We start from the raw sequence: 24,073 nt of genomic DNA, 5'->3' as shown, positions 1-24,073 counted from the left end.
GATCACAAAGAAAGTTAACCCGTCATCTTGAAAGTCAAAGAATTTCAACGTTCTTGGACAGCGCCCTGTGTTTTCGTTTGAAGTTTTAATATTATCTCACGGCATTGCATTACCGCCGGGATATTAAGTATCCTACTTCTAAATCCAAATCGTTGTATATTATACGCCTGTTTTGTCTAAACCCGTTCAGCCGTTATTGTGTGATTGAGTAACATCCAAATGTCTTCTAAAATCCAAACAATCCGCACTAAGCACAGCCCAAGCCCTCATTTCCTTTCTGCGGGGTCTTTGTTCAGTAATTCAGTAATGGGATTTATATACTCGTATGTATATACCGGTGAAACTAAACTCTTTTGATGTAACGAACTCCTTACTCCAGCTCTGTGGTATGGAAGACGGTTCACTGCTGATCCTTATTCGACGGCGACGACCACTCTGTTAAGGCATATCGACTTAGAAGAGAGCGAAACAAAACGCCTGTTACGAAACTGTTTCTTAGAAACCCGCAAAAAAAACTAACAAATTGACGTGATTCCGGCTAACCTCAAATTACTTTTCATTCACGTCTCAACCCTTATAAATCATGTTTTAACCAGAACTGATTACGTCAGGGTACACAAAGCCGTCTCCCCCAGACGTACCAATTAACATGACGGCAATTAGCTAAAAAGCCACCAAAGTCATAAACCTGGCTTAATTTGGGTTAGGGTTTTAATTGATATACTCGTATGTATATGACGGCGGACGCTGATAGTCCGTAGGGATCTTTTGTACGAGTACTACCAAAAACATTTTATGAAACGACATCAAAATTTGATGTCGTTTCATAAAATGTTTTTATAACTTTTTTAAATATAAATCATCCATATTCTTATTCATCCTCTCACTAATGCAATAAATTATATACTAATTTACTTACTAATATTATAAATGTAAAACTCTCTGTCTGTTATCTCTTCCTACATAGGATAGTTTTTATCAGGAATACTACTGTGAAAATAACAAATCTGGTAAGTAAGACATTACTTTATTTGCCTGCAAAAAACCCACATTGAGAGGTAAGTTACCAAAAAATCCTTATAGCGAACCAGTTGCCAAACTTGGTTATCTACGAAGAACAAAAGGACGAAGAACACAAAACCCTCAACTTAACTGGGGTAACAGAACAGCACCATTAAAATTTCATCGGTGCATCATTAATCATTGTCAGGAGATACGCGATGAAATCGAAGTATTTTACACTTGATGCTATCAATATAAATGACTGTCAAGTGACTTGCGAATACATACGAGATCTTTGGAAGACTATTATTTGTTTCGTACATTTCTTTTACCTGTTACTTTTAAAAAGACCGTATCGTGCAAATGCAGCTATTTATGAATATCCAGTGCTAGCAGAGCTCTACTTTTAATCAAAATGTAAGTGTGAGATGATTTTTGATTGGTTAATGTTAAACAATTTCTTTCTTAACCTACTGGAAGGCAAAATCGGAGGAAAACGAGGTAGAAGAAGACCAAGAATGACCTATTTTGACCAGGTGAAGGAAAGGGTGGGTGTCGTGTCGTATCAGGAAGTCAAACAGCTGGCCAAAGACCGTGCGGAGTGGCGATTACTCCACCGACAAGAGCATAGCTCTTAAATTTAAGAAGAGAGAAGGACTTTTCTTATTGGTTGTCCTGTATAAAAGCTACTTTCATACCAAATTTCAAGTTTATTTTAAAAAACGTAAACAAAAAGTTAGTAATTTCAAAGTAAGATTACTATTAGATTAGAGTAAGATCACTAGATAATTAATAATTTCAAAGTATGATTATTATTATCAGAGATTCACCAATTTTCTTCGAAATAAAATTGTGTTGCTTCTCATAATTACACATTTTATTAAATAATTATATGACCTCAATTTACCAATTCATCGAAGAATATCACATATTACAGATTAACATTCTACCAATTCTGTGGCTCAATGGAGTTCAAATGGATTCTTAAAGCCAAATTGAATGGAAAGTAAAAATGCTCCCTTTTTTTTAAGCCGAACAATTTTTCTGAACCACAGACACGAACAAACAGCCATTTAAATAAGTGTTAATGCGACCTAAACTTCTTAAATTATGGCAAGTCGGTGGGACGCTACCATAAAGCAAATATTCCTTAAGGACTCGTCAAATCTTCCTACCTAGTTTGTAGGGTTGGTAATACAACACTAAATGAAAGATTACTGCTTTAGAGTCTATCTGATTGAATACATTGTATGCCCGAAACTGGAAGCTGTTGATACTTTGTACCACATGTCGACAGGTTACACTGCTCACAGTTTATGCAATAACTATTTCTATTTCTAGTTTGAAATCCCGAAGATGATCATGAAAACTGATCATGATAATAAATTCGATCTAATGTAGTGTCATTGTAGTCTTCGGGATTTAAAACTTTTGGTTAAATTTCAGAATTTCTATATTCGTACTTCCGTTTAGAGATTTGGCGATATTCAGTCTTTTGATCTAAGGTATTATAATGCGTACCCGCAAAAAACCATGATGCATCTCTTTCCACAACGCATCTCTTTCCAGCATAGAATTAAAGCGTTTCTTTTATTCGCAATAAATCTAATCGTGCCAGCGTTATTTCACGCCATAAAAAAGTATTTAGCAATTTAATTACTAACGGGAGTCACCCTGTCCGATAGGGATGAGAGCTACACGCTTATTCAATTTGAACTTTGTTGAATTACATGCAAATCCAGCTTTTTGGCAACCCTAGAAACTTTGCTTAGAAATTTCACCTGTATCCCCTTTGTTGTAAAGTTTGAATCTCCGTGTCAATAATCCTGGCCTTTTGGTTGTTAGGGCTGCCAATCCCGCGTAGTTGGCTTTTGGTTGAATTTTCATTGTTCCCACATTTTCTAAGCCGTATTGTGAGGCCTTACCAGGGTTTTTACTTAGTACAACTTTATCTTAATGGTACAGTGCTTTGCTTATCTTAGTACAATGGGAATTTTCGTCGGATCTATCCCAGAATTTAACAAAGGTACTGAAGTAGAAACTTTTACGGAGTTACGAGCAATAGTTTGTTTGATATTGGATAGACTAGTCAGTAAAAAAATAATTTTGGAGTAATTCTTACAGTCTCGATTTCTTTTTGTAAACAATATTTTGATGGTTTTAGACACCCTTATAAAAATGTTGGCTCACCCCTCCAGAAGAATTATGAAATAGGGGAGGAAATAAACTTCACGGGTTTGCTCGAACACAAAAAACCCTACAGTAGGGATTAGTGTACACTTTCAATTATTAAGAGATCACTATCCTCTAAATAAACTTTCTCCAGTTTTTTATAAGAGTTTCCAGTCATAAAATAAATTTTAGCGTATTTGTAAAAAAAAACTACTTACAAAATCATACAAATATTGAAAACGTGGGAATACAAAAACAAAGTAGTTTAGAATTTATCTGTAAGTTTTCACCAAGGTGACTTAAGCGGAACTAATTAATTAACAAATATATTATACTATGTTGATAGTAAGTAGTGACGTAAAGTTACTCAATAGGCTAGCGTTTTAAAAAAAACCTTATTAGGCTGCGGCTCCACTGAGGCGGAGACGAGCGTAGCGGAGATACACTTTTTTTATTTGACTGGATGGCAAACGAGCAAGTGGGTCTCCTGATGGTAAGAGATCACCACCGCCCATAAACATCTGCAACACCACGGGTATTGCAGATGCGTAGCCAACCTAGAGGCCTAGGATGGGATACCTCAAGTGCCAGTAATTTCACCGGCTGTCTTACTCTCCACGCTGAAACAACAGTGCAAGCACTGCTGCTTCACGGCAGGATTAGCGAGCAAGATGGTGGTAGCAATCCGGGCGGACCTTGAAGGTCCTACCGCCTACATGTCTGATGATAATGAGGCGGAGACGAAATATGGATTCAGCTACCTAATAAGATTGGTCGATCCCTACACGCAGTGGTCGTCAAATTGCGGTATTTGTGCGGCCCGCGACAAAGCAAATTATTTCAATAGTCAACTAGGTACAGTGCGTCTATTTTCAAATAAATATTCTAATGAAAAAAATTATAGTACATTTTTCAATTTCCATGAATGCAAAATAAATAACGAAATGCACCGAATACGTATTAGTGGGCAAATGCCTTTACTCTGCGGCCCGGTGCTAATACCCGCATGGTCCTGCGTGGCCCTTGGCCAGAAAAGTGTGACGACCGCTGTGTGTAGGCTACACACGTCTTCTTACCGCTCCGCTCGTCTCCGCCTCAGTAGTGCCGCACCCTCAGTCCGTCACTTAGATTATTAGAAAATATAAACAAACAAACAATAAAGCAACAAACAAGCAATTAAACGAACTATAATTTATTAAATCAAGCGTTACTTTGTGGGTAGCTTTGCTTGAAAAAAAAATATGGGTCCCAACTGTTGAACTTTAAGTAAGCTACTTTACAGAGTTGTAGCCCACTAGACTTGTTTTCTTTTAGATTTTTTTAAGGCAGTCGGGTTTTTACGTTTTTTTATAATTTTTGTTAAATTAATATCGCATAACGTGCATGGTCAACACTTTATTTCCAGAAATGTATTGCACCACATACTTACATAAGCAAAACTATACTGATTTCTGAATTTCAAGTATGTACTTACAGTGTATTGCCCATAAAACGCCAAATCCAATGGCCTAAACCTAAACTATGTAAATTTAATTATGACGGAGAGACCCGGGCATAAACGGTAATTAACGCATAATAAACGTTTATCTGACGCGTTTATTAGCCTAATAGGCGCTTTATAACCTTTAAGTTAAGATAACAGAGAGCCTTAACTTCTACTTAAAAAGCTCTAAGAGCTACCAATTTCTCTTTATATTCAAATTTCGTTTCTGTATCTAAAGGTCTTAACACTTAATTGGCATTGGTCTCAAAAAAACAATGTTTTATTTTATTTTATTTTTTCATAAAATAGACGAATTTAAGACACCTATTTTTTGAAGGATTTTGCTTTTAGTTGGGTTTTCATTTTCTTATCCTATTTATAAGTTACCGGAATTATAGCTAACATTAGGTGCCATGGCGTTAAAAACTGAGTTTATCTTTGCCCGTCACAGTTATTAAAAAAAAAACGTAATATCATACGATGAAAGTCAAACAAAGGTCAAACGTTATTTTGCAAATATACACACGATCATTAAGTACTTTTCAACTAAAATTTATAAAATGTTTTAATAAACCTATTCCTCGAAATTGTTTTGGAATTATACAACATTGTAAAAAAGTGATCAATGCCAATTTTGGCATGATTACGCCAGTAATACTGGTTTAATTACAGCACACTTGCGTAATTACACGTTTTGGCGTAATTATGAAGTCCGGATGTACGCAAAAATGTGATGATGTAAGCAAATTTATTGCTAGTGAATGAATCAGCATTGCAGGCGTTATTACGCCGAACTTTAGTCGCGTAATTGTCGCGTAATTTCGGCAAAATGTGCTGAGACTTAAATACAGAAACAAATACAAACACCTATAAAATAAGTTTTGGGTAAAAAAATAATTTTAAACACAAGCTTCTTTTTGCGGACTGTACTTTTTGTTAACTGTACATATTAACTGTATTGTCACCCAAACAACATTTGCATACCAAATTTCAAGTCCGTGCCATTAACCGTTGAAGAGTTCCGTCCCGTGGAGACGATCCTGGCTGGACTACCAGTAAAGTTAACAATTATTGTATTGTCAGGCAATTTACATAAGTATACCAAATTTCAAGTCAATCCAATGGTACTGGAAGTTGGTCGAATTTAACTTGCAAGATTTGATTACAGACAGACAGACAACGGGACAGGTGAAACTAAATAAAAGCTTGTATAAAACGGCTAAATGCAAGTCGTACTCGCGCAACGAGGGTTTTGTACTTTACGTAAAGTCGCTTCTGCCGTCTGTACATTTAAAGGTCACCTACACTACACTACTATTATCTCATGAAAAAAATAAAACCGGCCAAGTCCGAGTCGGACTCGCGCACGAAGGGTTCCGTACCATTATCTATACAACATTATCCATTTGCAAAAAACTGCAAAAAAATCAAGGTTGATGCATGGGAGCCCCCTTAAATATTTATTTTATTCTGTTTTTAGTATTTGTTGTTATAGCGGCCACAATAATACATAATCTGTGAAAATTTCAAGTGTCTAACTATTACGACTCAAGAGATAGAGCTCTGTGACAGACGGACGGACAGACAGACAGCGGAGTCTCAGTAATAGGGTTCCGTTGGCACCCGTTGGGTACGGAACCCTAAAAAAACTATGCCACAAAACTAAAATTATTTCCGTACATTTTTCTCCATGTTGATACGAGTATTTAATGTTGACCGTTCGTAATGGACTACTCGTTAAGCACTGCTAATGGCTGAAAGAATCAGGCTTTCAGGAAAATGTAAGGTGATATTTTATCGAGGGTCCCTCTTAGTAATTGGTAGCTTTGAGCTGCAGCTGTCCGATGAAAGAACAAAGCTCTTTGATGTGAATAAAATGGGGATCTTTCGACTGCCATAATCTTATAATTCATAATGTAATGTTTGTCATAATTATTGTTAGTCATAATTTTTTTCCCTGCTGAAACCGTACATTTTTCATAACTTTTTAAATGGTCATCATGTAAAACTCTATAGGTTAGGTTTGTTTTATAAAAATTCTGAAAAATAAATAGTTTCAGAGAAAAAAAGAGTTATGTCAAATTTTACATTATGACAAACAATATATTATGACTAATCATTTTCTACCAGTCGATATAGACCCGAGTAAAAGTATTTTTGTTGCAATTACGGGTTTGGTTCTTTTTGGGAAATGATATCTAGATTTTTTTTGGTACAGACAATCTCACTTTTATTGACGCGAAGGACTTTTTAGGTTTCCGTACCCAAAGTGTAAAAGCTGGACCCTATAACTAAAACTAGTCCGTCTGTCTGTCTGTCAACAGGCTGTATCTCGTGAACCGTTATAGCTAGACGGTTGAAATTTTCACAGATAATGTATTTCTGTTGCCGCTATAACAGCAAATACTAAAAACAGAATAAAATAAATATTTAAGGGCCTCCCATACAAAAAACGTGATTTTTTTGCCGTTTTTTGCTGGATATGAATAACGGCCACAGGTAGACGCTTGAAATATTCACAAGAATATTTAGCTGTATATTCACTTTAATAATAAACAATTAAATTAAAATAAACAAACGTATTTTTTTTGCCGTTTTTGATAATGTCTTATGTTGTATAGATAATGGTACGGAATCCTTCGTGCGCGAGTTCGACTCGCACTTAGCTAGTTTTTTTTATTAATACTAATATATAAGAACGTATAATATTGCTTAACTTTTAATTTTCTCGCCGTGTCCGTTCTTTGTATCGCTTACTGTCATGGTGTATACCAAAGAATCATTGCATATTCATCATCATTCCAGCCTATATACGGCCCACTGTTGGGCACAGGCCTCCTCTCAGAATGAAACGGCCATAGTTCCTACGCGGCCCTACTGCAAATTGAAAACTTCACACACACACCATTGAATTGCTTCGCTTGTTCTACAGGTTTCCTCGCGATGTTTTCCTTCACCGTAAAGCTGTAATTCGAAATTCAATTTAGCACATGACTTTCGAAAAACTCTGCTTAAGATGCCATAGATCAACCACTGTGCCACCACGGTTTCATGATAGAAATGAATTTTAAATCTTTCATAAGCTAAAATTTTTAAATATGAAAGACGCTGGGCCGCTTCCACTGCTTTAGAAGAATTTCAAAGAAATGAATTTTAAATCTTTCATAAGCTAAAATTTTTAAATATGAAAGACGCTGGGCCGCTTCCACTGCTTTAGAGGAATTTCAAAAGCAAAATTAACTTACTTTAATGACATTAGGTATGGTAGGTATGACTGATCGAATAATTTTGTTGAAGATTATCTTGGAGCCGGCGGAATGAGCCCTAACGGCTATTTTCAATTTAGGTGAGGAGAATCTTAAATTACAAAGGATGAAGACAAGAGCGGATCTCTCACTTATCGTAAAAGGCGGTAACGGCAGAGAGGAACTGAGAAGGTTTCTGCTTCTTTAGGTTACATCCTTCTCTGATACATCATTATTAGTATCTCTCTCTCTTTCTGGCTCATGCCATAATTTATCTCTTCTCGTTGGCTTTATTATGTTTTTTTAATTATTTATTTACTCAAATAAAAAACAAAAGAAATACAGAAATACTTATAACTGTAAACCTCTGCCAAACTGCGTAGCAATGAGCTTGTTAATGAAGATTGGTTTTTGGAGTCTTTTTGTATGTTTTATTTCAACTCCATTTTTTTTTTACTTTTATGGTGTCCAGTGGTGATGTAGCGGTATAGCACGCAGCACGGAATGCTGAGGACCTGGGTTCGATTCCTAGTCTCTTTTCTGGTTTTTCTGTGCATCTATGTTTCAGTTTGTATTTTCGATGTGGCTTGTTAATGGGTTAATTATTCCGGCGTTTTTTTTCTGGGGCACATTTTTGTTGTTAGGGTAAAAGATTATTTAGGTAACAGTTTCCAGTTTATCTAGTAGAAGTACATATTAAATGATATTGCACCGGATAACTCAGGTCTTAAATCGAGTTTAGCTTGACATGTTTCGGGCTGATTCGTAGCCCTTCTAGCAACGCGAATCGGCGGCTGCTGCAACACGCGCACCGCGCACCACCGCTCTGCTCGCGCGACTACCCGACGAAACTAACACCGGCGCACAACTACCCGCGTTTTCTGCGCCACTTTCGTTGTCACTGTCAAATGTAGAATAGCACACAACACTAACAACAACAACAAACAGCTACAAACAAAAATGGCGATAGAAACGCGGGTAGTTGAGCGCCGGTGTTAATTTCGTCGGGTAGTCGCGCGAGCAGAGCGGTGGTGCGCAGTGCGCGTTTTGCAGCAGCCGCCGAATCGCGTTGCTCCTGGGAAGAAGGGCTTAACTCCACGACTCCATCGGCCATCAGTCCTGCGAGCAATATGCCCAGCCCTCTGTCACTTCAGTTTTGCAATTCGTCGGGCTATGTTGGTAACCTTAGTTCTATTGCGGATATCATCATTTCTGATTCTATCCCGCAGAGAAACCCCGAGCATAGCCCTCTCCATAGCCCATTGAGTGACTTTGAGCTTCCTCATGAGGAAAATCATCACTGGCAACACACATTGGTCGAAGACTTTTGACTTAAAGCACTGCGGACTGGGACTTATTTCAATATTTTTTTTGGAAATATAGCTCTATCGTTACTATCGATGTAAATAATCATGTTATTTTTACCCGACTGCAAGGAGAGGTATTGTGTTACTAATAAAGTCATGATTCTTCATGGCCATAAACTGTACAGAGAACTGACGTTGTCTAAGCTAGTGTCGCCCCCTGCGCAGAGTTTTACGTAATATTCCCTACTTGGTGGATTATGGAAGCTGAATACTCTCGTAGCTGATCTCTACCGAAGTTCACCTTTGAATTGATGGCGCAAAATTTCCGCACGGGATTGGAATTTGAGATTTAAAAGCGCTCTGTTTTAATAAAGCAGCAACTTCTTTTATTTAGTTCCTTGTTCTCGGAGATACAAAGACTTTTGCTCTGGTAGTCTAAAAATAGACACGTAAAAAAGCCCTCACTGGCCACATTTCTTTGATTTTTTTGTAAGTCCTATTTTTAGAATTCTTCATCCCGCTGATACTTCGCCATCTTCAAGTGAGAACCTTAATATAAAGTTTATTGCAATGTATTTGTGACTGCCAAAAACATTTGATTTTGCCTAAATTTAAAAAATGATAAAAAACTACTGAAAAATAGCATATTTTTTGTGAATGGTGTAAAAAATACTAAGTATAACGTTTCAAGTCAAGTTGTATTAGTTTTCACTGGAGGTATAGAATGTGCGTCTTTCTTTATTCTAAGACATACTGGGACAAATCAGCGAATCCGAAGCAATAAGTATGCCTTTTGTAAAATATGATGAGTGTGTGACGCGGGACCCTGGTTTTTCGCCGAAAATATTTTTATCAAAATGATTCATTTCCCATCTATCACATGGACGAACAAATTTTTTTCAGAAACTGTATACTAAACAGGATATTTCAAAACAACCCCAGGTTATATAAGCCTGTGGGTTAGATTTACTTACAGTTTAAAAAAAATCGTTGTTTCATATGAAACAGGAGAAATATTTTCGGTGAAAAATAAGCGAATCGTATGACTCATTAAATATAATGATTTTCGGGAATATTATGAACTCTCAACCGATAACCATTTGGGGAGTAAAGCTCTCGAGTGGCGACCACGAATCGGAAGACGAAGCGTTGCCAGGCCTCCTATTAGGTGGACTGACGACATCTTGAGAGTTGCGGGCAACCAGTGGATGCAAGTGGCGAGCTGTCGTTCATTGTGATGTTCTAAGAGGGAGGCTTTTGTTCAGCAGTGGACGTCTTCCGACAGATTTTTTAAATATTTTATGCGCTCTTTGCACAGTACATAGAACAAAATAAAAATACATTAAAAATACAATTTAAACGCTACGAAATTCGAAAACTCGCACAGATGATGATGATATGAACTGTCACTGACCTTGATTTTTTTCTATTGCAGATACCTTCCCCGTTAAATACCGCCCTGTGGATCACCGGACTCCCTTATGAAGCGAAAACTATGTACTGGACCTTCATTTAACTTCACATGCGAAGACGATATGGAAGAGCTGGATGTAGTAAGTTTAAATATAAAACAACTTTATAGTTGTAGATCTTCTTTATCTAGATCTGTGTTTGTTTCGAAGAATACATGGTGGAATCTAGGACGTAATACAAAATTAGTGTTTCGTGCTCAGTTAATGCTGGGTAATATAATGCATTAACTCTTTTGTTGAAATAATTCCGATGAAATTTGCGGTACATTGTTCATGATTTCTTATTTCAATAATGTATAGAAACCACAATTTTTTTCAGACTTATTTCAACAAAAGAGTTAATGCATTATATTACCAAGCATTAACTGAGCATGAAACACTAATTTTGTATTACGTCCTTGATTTCACCCTGTAGTTGGCTGCACTAGATCTAGCACTATAATTTATCATGACAACTTAAACTAGGACATGTTGAAAGGAATGTAGAGCTGTCACTTCTGAGGGGAGAGTTGGGTAAAATTAATATTAGACATTGAATTGTGGCGTTATCTGGGAAAAGGTACCTTGTTGTCGGTATTAAGTTATTGATATCCCCATAATCTACATACATTTAGCTATCGAACCATGTAAGAAACATGCATGTAGGTTTAATAGATATTTAGTGTGATTGATATCTCACTTCTGCAGCTAGTAGTACCTATGCCGTAGCCGGTAAGAATAAAAATAAATATGTGATCGGGTGGAATAAACATGTACGACAGGCGCACGAGAGGGCTAGGCTGGCGTTTCAGACCTGGGTTGAGCACGGTAAGCCTAGACAAGGCTGGAGTTATGATGTCATGTCAGAAACTAGAAAGGTTTTCAAACAAAAACTTAAGTGGTGTCAAGATAATGCGGAACAAATCAAAATGGATATCATTGCGACACACCATACAAGTAAAGACTTTTCTAGTTTTGGAAATGCACTAATAGATTGAGACCTAGATCTGGTCTGCCAGTGAGTGTTGAGGGATTAGCGAGCCGTACCAAATTGCGAATCTCTTTAGGGCGCACTTTAGGGTTGACTCCTCATTGGGTAACGGGGAGTACATACCTAAGGGAAGGGGGTCGTTGGGAAGGACACCGGTAGTGTTTACTGCGAAGGAGGTGGCGGCGGTGGTGAAGAGCATGACTCGTGGGAAATCACCTGGACATGACTCCCTGAGCATTGAGCATTTGCAGCATGCCGGGGTGCACGTGTCGAGAGTGCTCGCATTACTTTTTTCCCTCTGTGTTAGCCACTCCTACTTGCCGGACGAGATGATGAAGACGGTGGTAGTCCCCATAATTAAGAACCGTACAGGAGACGCCTCTGATATTAAGAATTATAGACCCATCTCATTGGCCACTATTACGGCAAAGGTGTTGGACAGTATGCTTGACAAACAACTGGACAAGCACATGTGTCTCAATGACGCGCAGTTCGGCTTCAGAGCCGGGCTTTCCACGGAAGCGGCAGTTCTTTGTCTCAAGCATACTGTCCGATATTACACGGACAGGAAAAACACCCGTATACGCGTGTTTTCTTGACTTGTCCAAGGCTTTTGATTTGGTGTCATATAGTAAGTTATGGCAAAAACTGTACGAGGACACCACGTTACCCAGTGAGTTGATTGAAATGTTTAAGTTCTGGTATGGTCACAAAATAACGTGTAAGGTGGGCTGACTCGTTATCTGACACATACAGGACGGGAGTGTGGGGTACGACAGGGTGGGCTCACGTCACCCAAACTCTTCAGCCTGTATGTCGATCGGCTGATTGATGAGCTCAGCAACACTATGGTCGGATGCTCAGTAGGAGGTAAATTTATTAATAATATAAGTTACGCAGATGACATGGTGTTGCTGGGCCCGTCAATAGGCGCCATTAAAGATCTTTTAGTCATATGTGAAAGATACGCTGAGGCCCACGGCCTTAGATATAATGCCTCAAAGAGTGAGTTGCTGGTGTTTAAGGCGGGTACAATGAGCTATCCACGTATTCCCAAGTTAAACTCGAAGGCACTCCTCTAAAGGTAGTCGAGGAGTTTAAATATCTGGGGCATTGGGTTACAGCGTCACTTAGCGACTGTAAGGATATAGAGCGAGAGCGTAGGGCGCTGGCGGTGAGGAGTAATATGTTGATCCGTAGGTTTGCCAGGTGTACTAAAAACGTCAAAATTTCTTTGTTTAAGGCATACTGCCAGTCATTTTATACCTGCAGCCTGTGGGTCAATTATACTCAAAAAGCCTACAGCGCCCTACGCGTTCAATATAACAACGCGTTCAGAATGCTGCTGGGGCTGCCGGGGCGCTGCAGCGCGTCAGGAATGTTCGCGGAGGCGCATGCAGACGGCTTTCACGCAATCATGCGGAAACGGGTCGCCTCGCTGCTGCAGCGCATCACTCGCAGCCCCAACAGCCTCCTGAAGACAGTTTCTGAGCGGATGACGGTCCATTTATGTGCCACTGGAACCAGCTGCATGTGTTGCCCACTTAATATATGTAATGTACTTAATCTTATTGTTCTTAATTTCTATTTAATTTCTATGTGTATGATCCGAGTTGGTCGAAATAAATTTATTATTATTATTATTATATTAAAAAAACTCAAAGCCAGAAAAGGTAATTATGAGAAAATTGAATTCAAACTTATACACCCAATAAAAGTATGTTGTTGTTGGAAGTAACATAGATAACTTGCTATTTGGTGAGTAGATTGTACGGGCTTTCAGGTTTCAAGAACAATTTTGTAATTGGAAAACTGTTTTCCTATAGTTTACCTTGCATAAAGTAAAAAAAAGAGGTTGATGGATTTTTGACTTAATTTTCCATTGGATTTTATCGAAGGAAAAAATATTATGCGCAATTGGACACTAAATAAGAACTACTTCGTTTTGAATTAACGTTGTTTAATATATATAAAAAAAATACTTTAACAAAAATAACTTTGTAGTTTACAAATGTAAGTAAACAGTCAAAATCAACAAACTTTTATATTTAGTACGCTAAAACATAGCCAAATGAGACCAAATGAACTCAACAAATCTTAAAAAACTAGTTTTTTCAGTCTCAAAATTTAAGGTACCTTATTGTCGGTGGTAAAATATTTAGTGATATGAAGTGATATCATTTGAAAACGACTAATAACTTACGATTAATTTTAATAGTCTTAATTTAAGAACACTGTAGTATTAAAACTCTTACCAAAAACCTATAATTGTGTCTCAGCAAACACTAAATGATTAACGTATTTGAAAAGGTACCTTATTGTCGGACGTAAAATGCTTAGTGACATAGTTAAGAATAAGATCTAAAAAAATGCTTTTCACTTCTCATGCTCGCAAAGTTCCTGTTTATGCTGTATCTAGGTGACATAAAATGACTTTTTATGCTCTAGTGCATAAAATAAAATCTTCGTCTAAGACCAAGGTAATCAGGTATGTCAACAGCCACAAACAAAAAAGTTTCTGTATATTTTTTAGATAATTTTTAATTTATATAAAACTAAAAATCAATCATAATAAATCAGTAAAATAAAACGTTTTTCTTCTAAAAAGCGCACCTTAAATTTTTCCTACATTAAAAAATGAAACGACGGAAAGGTTTGAAATAAAAGTATCCATGTTACATGATAAGAAAAACGAATTACTACATTTTAAACTACACAAGTTCCTTGCAAAAAATTAAAGCAAACAATCACTTTTAAAATTAAAAGTCATCAAATCATTCTTCGGTAACATAGTTAGACTGCATTTCCGTTGTGTTCCGATCCGACAGGGATGTGCGACCAGAGGCCGTATTGTCTATCACACTGACGTTCGCATTCGCATTCACCATTTCTTTCTACCCTCGTCTTATAACGTGCGACAGAAAGAAGTGGGAAAACGATTTGGACCTCATAATGTGCGAACTGATAATTCAAGCCATCAAGTAATGAGGGCTATCGTTTTTTGTCTTTCTAGATGGCGCCACTGTTGCGTGAGGTTTTAAGTGTGGCTTTCAAAGTCTGTTATTATGGGCGTGAAAACAAATTTTAAATTAAAATCATATTTAATACACCTTAAAACCGTACCATAAAAATATCGAGCAACCACAGTGTTATGTAGTCCCGTTTTGTTCGGAAAAAAAGGGAGGACAAAAGTTTCCGAAAGATAAAACTGTCTCAAAACACAGACATTCATTGCCCCGTAACGCATAATTGCCATAATTAATTTCAGGTAATGCAAAATATTCACAAAATTATTCTAATTATAAATATAACCCGCGTAGCTCACACAAAAACTATGGTATTTGACATTTCGGAGACCTCACGCTACATTAGCGCCTCTAGCGGCGAATTTTGAATTATCAATTTGTGCATTATTTTCGTTCATCCCACTTCAGTGGGAACGCAGTCATAGCCACATTGTCACAGTATTTAACCTTATAATAAATCTATTAATGCAGGGATTTCCTAACGATGCATTGCGATACCCTAGTGCGTCATAACTCTATCCCGGGGGCTCGCTAAACGATATATTATGGTCACCTAACTCCCACTATCCCACTAACCCTACTATTCCCATTCCCAGTATTACAACTAATATTATAAATGCGAAAGTTTGTAAGTCAGTTTGTTTGTTATCTCATCACGTCTAAGCCGCTGAACGGTATATAGATAGTTTGAGTCCCGGGAAAAGACATAGAATAGTTTTTATCGCAAAAAATTGCAGTCCCCGCGGGATAGCGATAAATGAATTTAAAGCAGACGGAGTCGCGGGCAACAGGTTAGTATCTTTATAATAAAAAAACATGTCAAGAGAGTCACAGTTTAAAAAAGATCGAGATCCCTGTGTTAATAATGAACATTACTCATCAAAAATGCCTTGGGATGTTTTTTTCCCTAGACAGTTTTGAACAGTGCAATATAGACATTTTACTACTGAGTCAAAACATCAAATTGGATAATGGATAGTGAATATCTCATAACTTTTATAATGTGCGTAATCGAGTTTGCGATATCATCTCATTTGTTGATCTTACTCAGGAGCGATCTCAGTTTGAGATTGATCTTCATCATCACCTTCTAAGTCTCTTATTTTGTAGCTGACAGGCGGGGGAGGCGCCGCGGGCTCTTTCTGCTCGTCTTCAAGTCTAGACTTATGTATTCTTAAGTAATCGTCATTCATGTTTAGAGCCTGCCTTCTCTCTTTCCCTTCAGCTAGAGTTGCCTCCCACGAAAACGCTACTTGATACGGATTTTGTTTAACAGTTCTTAAAGCATTCATTTTTAAATACTCATAATCATCCAAGTATTCCCTCTTTAAGCCTTGCAGATCAGGAGACAAGTAGCTCTTCTTTTCTTTAGGCTTCTTCTTTATGGCCTCCGGAAACAATATAGCAACCGTATCATTGAAAATTGTCTTCTGGTTTTTCATTATGTCAAACATCCGTCTCTCTTTTTCTAATCTCTGTGCTTCCAACTCACGCAAAGGCTTTTCTTGGTCTATTAGTTCTGCTCTGTTTATTCTTTTCTTCACTGCAATAGTTCGTTCTATTAGTTTTTGAATGATCATTCTCCATCTTTCTTCAGGGCCAATCACTTTTTGCTTTGCCAACCTTCTGGCTTCTGCTTCGTCTTCCAGTCGTTTTTCTTCAGCTTCTCGTTGTCGGCGCTTCTCTTCCTCCTTTTCGACTAGTATAGCAGCTTCTTTTCTTTTAATTTCTAGCAAAACGTGAGGATTTTGTTTCATCCAATCATCTTGCCAAGTTATAAATGACTGCATTACTTGAAGCTCTCTTGTAAGCATACTTTCAAAGCGAGCTTGGTATCCAGGGTTTTCGATCATAAATATTGGAGGGTTGAGAAACATCCTAAATGAGCCGTTAACATCGCTGACGCCGGTTATATTTTTCGCTAACGGCAATGTATGCAAGCTGACACCTGTAAGCATGGTGCCGGAAAGAGTTTGGACTGAAATAGGTTTATCACTTTTTAATAGCAAATCCCACACTTCAAGGTTCCCTTCTGAGGTTGCAATGAACATGAGGCTTGGTTTGTAGAGGGACCAAGCTGCGTCTGTCAACCGACACGGTCGTTTTTTCCAAATCAACGGTCTCTTCAACAACTTGTCAGACCAGACTGCAAATATTTTGCCACCAACAGTCAGCGTTATGTTAGGGATAAAGGGATTCTTTTGAGCACAAGTTACTATTCCATCGTGAATGTGACAGCTGTATTTTGTGTCAGCATATTCGGAGTTCACGAGCTCTCCGGTGTTAAATTCATGGCCCTCCCAAGTGATTCTCCTCATTTCGCCGTGCAGAGAGCCACAGTACAGAATAGTATTTAAATCTTTTTCTCCTTGCGGAGGTACCGTACATGAAAAATACTTCCTGCCAGACCCTGTATTTCTAGGTTCGTAAATGTACTTTATAACAGGTGGACTCATAGCCATACTTTGCAACGCCAGCGTTTCGGGATTTCCCGCGGCACCAAGAATGATTTTGTAGGTTGGTTGGAAAGTACGGTCCAACACTTTGTACGGAGAAACGTCCACCAACAAGCCAGATGGTCTCCTCGGTACCCGCTTGGATTTTTTTACCTTCTTGCCTTCAAACAACGTTACATTTTCTACTGACAGATTCCATATTAATATTCTACCGTCCTCTGAGCCCGTAAAAAACATCATGCTTTTTTTTTCATCTTCAAATAACGTACGCGCTTTACCAGTTGGCGTTACAATGAAATTGGGAGAAAGCCACTTCATGGCGGTAATAGGTCCGTAGTGGCTGGTGATCAAGTTGCTAAGAGCAGTCGCCGCTACCACTGCGTCGTCACGGACTGATTTCATCCATCCCATGTGTGCATTCATAGCTATGCGATACTTTTCCCTCGTCTCGCTTAATACTTCAAGTTTCTCCACGTTCTCTAGTTTATTCGTCAAATCCCATACGACTACTTGTCCATTGACACAACCACCCACTAAAATGTTTTCGTCAAAAGGGCAAAATGTAAGAACTTTAACTTCACGTGGGGATTCAAGGTAAAGTTTTGGGATTAAACTATCGATATGACTCCAGATCATTACAGGGTTTAAGCCGTAGACTGCTCTATTGATTGGGTCCGGACGCGTGCTGAGCGTCTTCATGACAGATGGAGAACCATCGGCATAACAAATTGCTACAATCCCACTCCACATAGGATGAAACACAGCACTAGACACATACTTGTCTTTAGCTCTTACGTCGGTAAAACAGACATATTCTTCAAATGACATCGAATCATAAGTGTCAGTAGTTTTATGTGCAACTAGATTAGGATAGTCGTTGCAATACATGTCCATTACTGTGTTCAGCTCAATAATAGAGTCCATTTCAGTACTCCTGTCCTTCATAAAACTGTTCATCATTTTGATGTAAGAATTCCGACGCAAACGCGCCATAGCGTTTCTGTACGGTACCATGCCAACATCATCGTCTTGCTCTTTCGTTACTTCTTCGTCATCATCAGAGCTTTTTTCTTCACCATCACCACCGTCATCACCGCCTGCTTTAGTATCTTTCGTATCTCCGCCACCTTCGGTATCATTTGCTGGTGCATCGGCCATCGCCTGTGTCCAAACATTTGCAGGAAACCTTAGCTCGGTCTGCGCATAATTACTTCGTTTAGCAGGAGCGGCTTGTGCGCCTGTATCGATTCTACGACTAAAGACGATATTAAACTTTTGCCTATACGGTGTGAGTTCTATGTAACCATCTCGAGCGTCATTTGCATCTCTTACATCAAACCGTTGAGGTTGGTACGCAGTGGGGAACGGAGTTTTTATTTCAAGCTCGATCAACGGCCGAGTATTTACTGGAACAAGTTCCTTGATCTCCACTTCACTGCCTAAACTTTTCCAAGGCCTAGGTTTCTTTTGCACAGCTTTTTCCAACTTTTTCTCCTGTCTTCTTATAAATCTGTCTGATTGTGCCTTGCAATGATCTCTAGCTTCAATGGTGCCACATACGTAAAACTCATCTACGTCTTTGGACTCATCTACAATGTAACCAAGTAGCATCTCGTCCTCCTTGTATGCCTCTATGACATCCTTTATACCGAAAAATTCGGATAATTCACCGCCCATTTCAATTGTTTCCATAATTTTGGCCTTACTGATAGATTTCCAGGGAAACTGGGGGGTTATATGTAGGCCGACGACCATCTCTATTTGAATCTGAGTTTCTTCGCCAAGAACTACTGTATACACTCCTTCTACGTCATATTTTGGGATGAACCTCTTCCTCCGAGGTTGAGGCTGTTGCGCTGCCATCTTACTCTCGTCAGGTTGTACTGAAACAAATTATTTTCTTTATCAAATGGTATGTTTTCTAATATTTGTTTTCGTATCTGACAGTAACATGAAATAGTGACTTTGACGTTAATGTTTTTTTATTTCACTTCGAATAGTAATCAAACTTTTCCTAGCATTGAAAGATAAACTTTTTTAATGTAAATAACTTGGAAACTTTTCAGACGTAAGCGTTCAACGCAAGGAGTTTAACGTTTGCAAAGTACAGTTGAATATAAAAAATATAAATACTTGTTCTAAACATTCGCTCGACTAAGTGAATTATAATACTATTTGCCTGTGTGTAATTTATTTATTTTGTAAATGGTATTTGATGAAAAATGAAAACAAATTTTCCTTAAAAAATTAGTTGATAATGATAACCTCTTCAATATCTCAAAAACGGCTTAACCGATTTTTTGAAACATAGCTAAGAACCACCACAAGAAAACTAGGTCTCACGTGAAAAAAATATAGAAATCGGTGCATCCGTTTTTGAGCTATGTTGCCACAGACAAACATCTTCTTCAAACTTATAACACTCTTTTGGCGTCGGGGGGGGGGTTTAAAAGTACTGTCAATCAGCAATAAAAAGCTTGTATTCAAAACGATAATTTTAACAAAAACTTCTTTGTCTTAGCCTATAATACTGTCCCACCGTTGGGCAAAAGACTACTCTTTCATTCCACCGTCCCATTCTACAGTCAGCTTTCGTAATAACAAAACTTCTGAGTTTCATTTCTCTTTATACAGAAGTCTGTCTGTGACTTCGGAAATTGAATTTTCTTGAATAAAGGTATTATTGTAGGCAGACCTTTTTATTTTTAAATTTCATTTTCTTTCAGACATCATTTAATTTAGTTCTATATTTTCGCGTTTTCACGTAATGACGTTTAAGTGAAATCCGTCTTATAAGGCTCCGTTTCCACCAGAGATGTGCGAGGATGTGTTGCAAAGGATTTGGTTTTCATGAATCGATAGAAACGCTTAATTTGCCTAGACTTGTCACGAGGTAGTGACCAGGGAACTTGTTGGTGTAATGAAGAAGGCAGGAACAGGGCAGATAGTAATATTTATTTAAGATAATAATAAAAGGGCACCTGCGGACAAACAGACGCGGTCTTAAGTATCTAAAAGGTATGCTTTGACACTGTATCAACAATTATAAAAATACATAGTTAATCAACTTACGTTTCCGTGCCCAGTTCTTTATTTTATACAATTCAATAGCACTGAAGTCCAGCAGTATTACAAGCTAACTAACTTAAGGAACTTCACTAATGCACTGCACAATTATTTGAAACTGGATAAGGATAAAACCTTCCTTCGTATAGGAGTAGTAAATTATAAGCTAGTTATGGAGTTTTAGGAGATTTATAGGATCTAGAATCGTTTATCTTTACTTGCCCTAGCAGAGGGTCGTGGGTTCAAACCCCGGCTCGCAGCTCTGAGTTTTTCGAAATTCATGTGCGGAATTACATTTGAAATTTACCACGAGCTTTGCGGTGAAGGAAAACATCGTAAGGAAACCTGCACAAACTTGCGAAGCAATTCAATGGTGCGTGTGAAGTTCCCAATCCGCACTGGGCCTGCGTGGAAACTATGGCCCAAGCCCTCTTGTTCTGAGAGGAGGCCTGTGCCCAGCAGTGGGACGTATAAAAGCTGGGATGGTCCAGCTATCTACATACCAAATTTCATTCAAATACGTCCAGCCGTTTCAGAGTGAAGGAGTAACAAACACTCACTCACGCACAAACTTTCGAATTTATAATATTAATAGGATGCGAAAGTCTGTATGGCTTGATGGATGGATGTTTGTTAGTCTTTTACGCAAAAACTATTAAATGGATGAAATTTGGCACACTGAGATACTCGTAATATAACCCTGGTTTAACATATAGGCTACTTTTATCCCGAAGTAATGTATGGTTCCTATGAGATCAAAAAAGTTTCAAACTGCATACTAATTCTGCGCGAGCGAAGTCGCAGGCAAAAGCTAGTAGTAAATAATTTATTTTCTGTATAAAATGTTAATCGCATGACGTATAATGTTGTTACGACAAGATTTTGCGATGGCCTAGGAATCAAATTGGTTGACTGTACGTCGAGGTCAAAGATATCATTACACTTTACTACCTTGTCGCTGTCACTTCATGTTTGAACTTTCGTATAAAATTGCCAGATGGCACACAGTGACAAGGTACTTACTAAACTGTATCTTATACAGAACCCTTGTGGCCTCGGTGTGTGAATCCGATTCGCACCCAGCCGATTTGTTTTTACGTATTCTAGTTACAGTAGTATAGGTACTAATTATTTACTTACGTTCAACCAGAGTCTCGGCATCTTGTTTCTCTGGTACAGCCACCTCGTCTTCGTAACTATCGGAGTCACTATCTTGAACAACAACTGCTTTCTTAGCACCATCATCTTCACTATCGGAACTACTCATTTTCAAAACACAAATTTAGAAATACAAGTTTCAATTTTGTTTACATTATTTCGATTAGTAAAAGAATCTTCTCAATTGTTCGCTTTTTATTCAATAAAATGTAATATTTTCAATTTTTTTTTTCTAGAATTGTGGCAATATTTAATTAAGAAACGAAAGTAGTACTTAATATCCATTTCGATACATTTCACACATTAATAAGATTTAAGACTTTTTAGTTCAATTATTTATAGGTACCAGGTTTTATTTTTTTAGTCCTTGCCATATAGGTATCACTTATTTCAAAGTATGTTCTGTTGCAAGTAGCGTTCCATTTATAACGGCCATGAAAATTGACGTAATTTTATTTAAGGCATATTCTTTCCAATCATCACTGTATTACGGAAACTTATTTACTGAGTGTTAAGAATGTTAAATAATATTCGTGTAAACAAACAGGTTGCCTGGTTAGATGTTCTGTTACGCATGCGTGGTTTGCTAACGGTACCTGGCAGTACCACCTTACAGGAGAGTGGGGTCCGTTTTAACTCATAATTTTAATTATGGTTTTATTATATTTTAGAAGAGGTAATTTTTTTCGAGCGTATGTATGTATAACATTGTGCTCAAAGACCAAGGCGTCCAGACTCCGGTGGCTGGGGCACTTAGAAAGGTTGGGAGAGGATCGAGTCGTGAAGAGAGCGTACTTGGAATGATCGATGGACGTAGGTGGGTTGGTCGTTCCAAGTACCGCTGGAGGGACGAGGTCCTGAAAGACCTTTTGGACATCGGGGTCGAAGGCTGGCAAAAGTTGGCTCAAGATCGCAAAACGTAGCGTAATCTGGTGTTGGAGGCCAAGACTCACTTTGGGTCACTGCGCCCGCGTAGTAACCGTAACCGCACGTATGTTTGTCTATTTGTATCATAAAGGGAAAATGGCATTCGCGGAAAATATATGGAGAAGGATATTTTTTACCCATTTCGTATTAAGAGGTTATAAACTGGTCACGATTTCAAATATGTCCCGACTGCTGAAGTTTAAATTACCTACTTAAAAAAGTTCAGACAACTAGGCTTGTATTTTCATTCATTTATTAATTCGTTTTTTTTACAAATCACAACTGGGCTCTGTTTTTCAAAGCTTACAAGTATAATATTATTAGTTTTTTATCTCGTAAATTGAATGAGAAAATGAAACAAAACGACAATAATATTAGACAATATTTAATAAGCTTGGAGAAACCTGGGCACTAATGGTTCACGTACGGTCGATTCGATTTCATTGAAATGATGTTCAGTGTGAAACTATTATAAACTGGTATCCGTTCATTTCGCAACTAACATTTGGCAACCTGATTCATTTCGCAACTTTTCATTTCGCAAACTCTAAAATTGTAAATATTTCAGGATTTATTTCAGGGCCATCGTGTAGAACCCTTTAGTTAAGGTTAGGTTAGTTTTATAAAAACCCTGATATAATTACAGTTACAGAAATATTAAGCAGTTGCGAAATGAAAAGTTGCGAAATTAATCAGGTTGCCAAACGTTAGTTGCGGATCATTAGTGAACCGTTATAACCTTATCTCAGTGAGCCATACTTAACAGTGAAACGAGGACACCATTTTTTATTAAAATAATCCTAATAATATTTCAAGTGCATACATTATGCTTGTTACATTTTCATGCCGAAAGTATTCAAACGGTTAAGATTAAATTTGGTATTGCGATAATTTTGCGACCTTAAGAAGGTATAGATATAATATTATAGTTTTTGTCGACGATAGACCAACTCTACATAAATGGAGTCGCGGGCGGGGGGTGTAGCTAGTAATTCATATAAACTCAATAATAATTGTTTGTTGCAGGCAGCTCTCTCGCGTCGCAAGGAGTCTGCGGCGCCTTTGACGGGGGACAGGGAGAACGCGATATTCACCTTCTCGTACCCTCTCGCTCTAGTACTGCGTTTGCGCGTTTTGCAGGTAAACATACAATTACAAAAAATAACACTACTATCACAGGATTATTTAAGCAAGTAGTTGAGTAAGAGTAATAATTACTCTTACTCAACTAAGATAAATTATTCCTCTTACTCAACAGAATAATTATAACTTTTACTCAACTAAGAGTAATTGCTTTTACCTAATAAAGATTAATAAGTACTCTTACTCAACAATGAGTAATTATTACTCTTACTCAAATAAGAGTAATTGTTACTTTTACTCAACTTAGAGAAATTATTCCTTTTACTCAAAAGAATAATTATTACTCTTACTCAAATAAGAGTAATTGTTACTCTTACTCAACTATGAGTTATTATTACTCTTACTCAACTAAGAGTAATTATTACTTTTACTCAACTACAATATTTCAATAGATGAACTGTCTATTAATAACCTAACCACGTTAAAAAGTTGAAAACCCCGACATTGTCATCTCATAAACTTAATAGCCTAAAAACAAACGCACGGAAACTCGCTTTCATGTGAAAAAATGCATTGAAATCGATCCATCCGTTTGAGAGCTAAGATGCCACATACAGACAGACAGACAGACTTCTCCTCACACCATTCCCCCTTTTTGCATCGGGAGTTAAAAATACTGATGAAATGTAATGTCTATTAACATACT

The 24,073-nt window shown here is 37.7% G+C and overlaps 2 protein-coding genes and 1 pseudogene across 2 annotated transcripts in view; 2 read left to right on the top strand and 1 right to left on the bottom strand.

Moving 5' to 3' along the window:
• LOC141427274 (uncharacterized) overlaps positions 1 to 24,073 on the top strand; it is a 43,498-nt gene that overhangs the window by 14,520 nt on the left and 4,905 nt on the right. Inside the window, exons 2-3 of the mRNA XM_074086562.1 lie at positions 10,645 to 10,762; positions 23,311 to 23,478. Of these exons, the coding sequence (XP_073942663.1) occupies positions 10,691 to 10,762; positions 23,311 to 23,478 (240 nt within the window). The 5' untranslated portion in view covers positions 10,645 to 10,690. The remainder of the gene's footprint in view (positions 1 to 10,644; positions 10,763 to 23,310; positions 23,479 to 24,073) is intronic.
• LOC141427011 (uncharacterized) lies at positions 12,420 to 13,273 on the top strand (annotated as a pseudogene).
• The window catches only part of mmm (missing minor mitochondria), a 41,729-nt gene continuing 32,706 nt past the window's right edge, over positions 15,051 to 24,073 (bottom strand). The window contains exon 2 of the mRNA XM_074086555.1: positions 15,051 to 19,016. Within this exon, the coding sequence (XP_073942656.1) occupies positions 15,721 to 18,996 (3,276 nt within the window). The 5' untranslated portion in view covers positions 18,997 to 19,016 and the 3' untranslated portion in view covers positions 15,051 to 15,720. The remainder of the gene's footprint in view (positions 19,017 to 24,073) is intronic.

Source organism: Choristoneura fumiferana, chromosome 4 (genome assembly GCF_025370935.1).
Source record: "Choristoneura fumiferana chromosome 4, NRCan_CFum_1, whole genome shotgun sequence".
NCBI classification, from domain to species: Eukaryota; Metazoa; Arthropoda; class Insecta; order Lepidoptera; family Tortricidae; genus Choristoneura; species Choristoneura fumiferana.
This window is presented reverse-complemented; position numbering and strand designations above follow the sequence as displayed.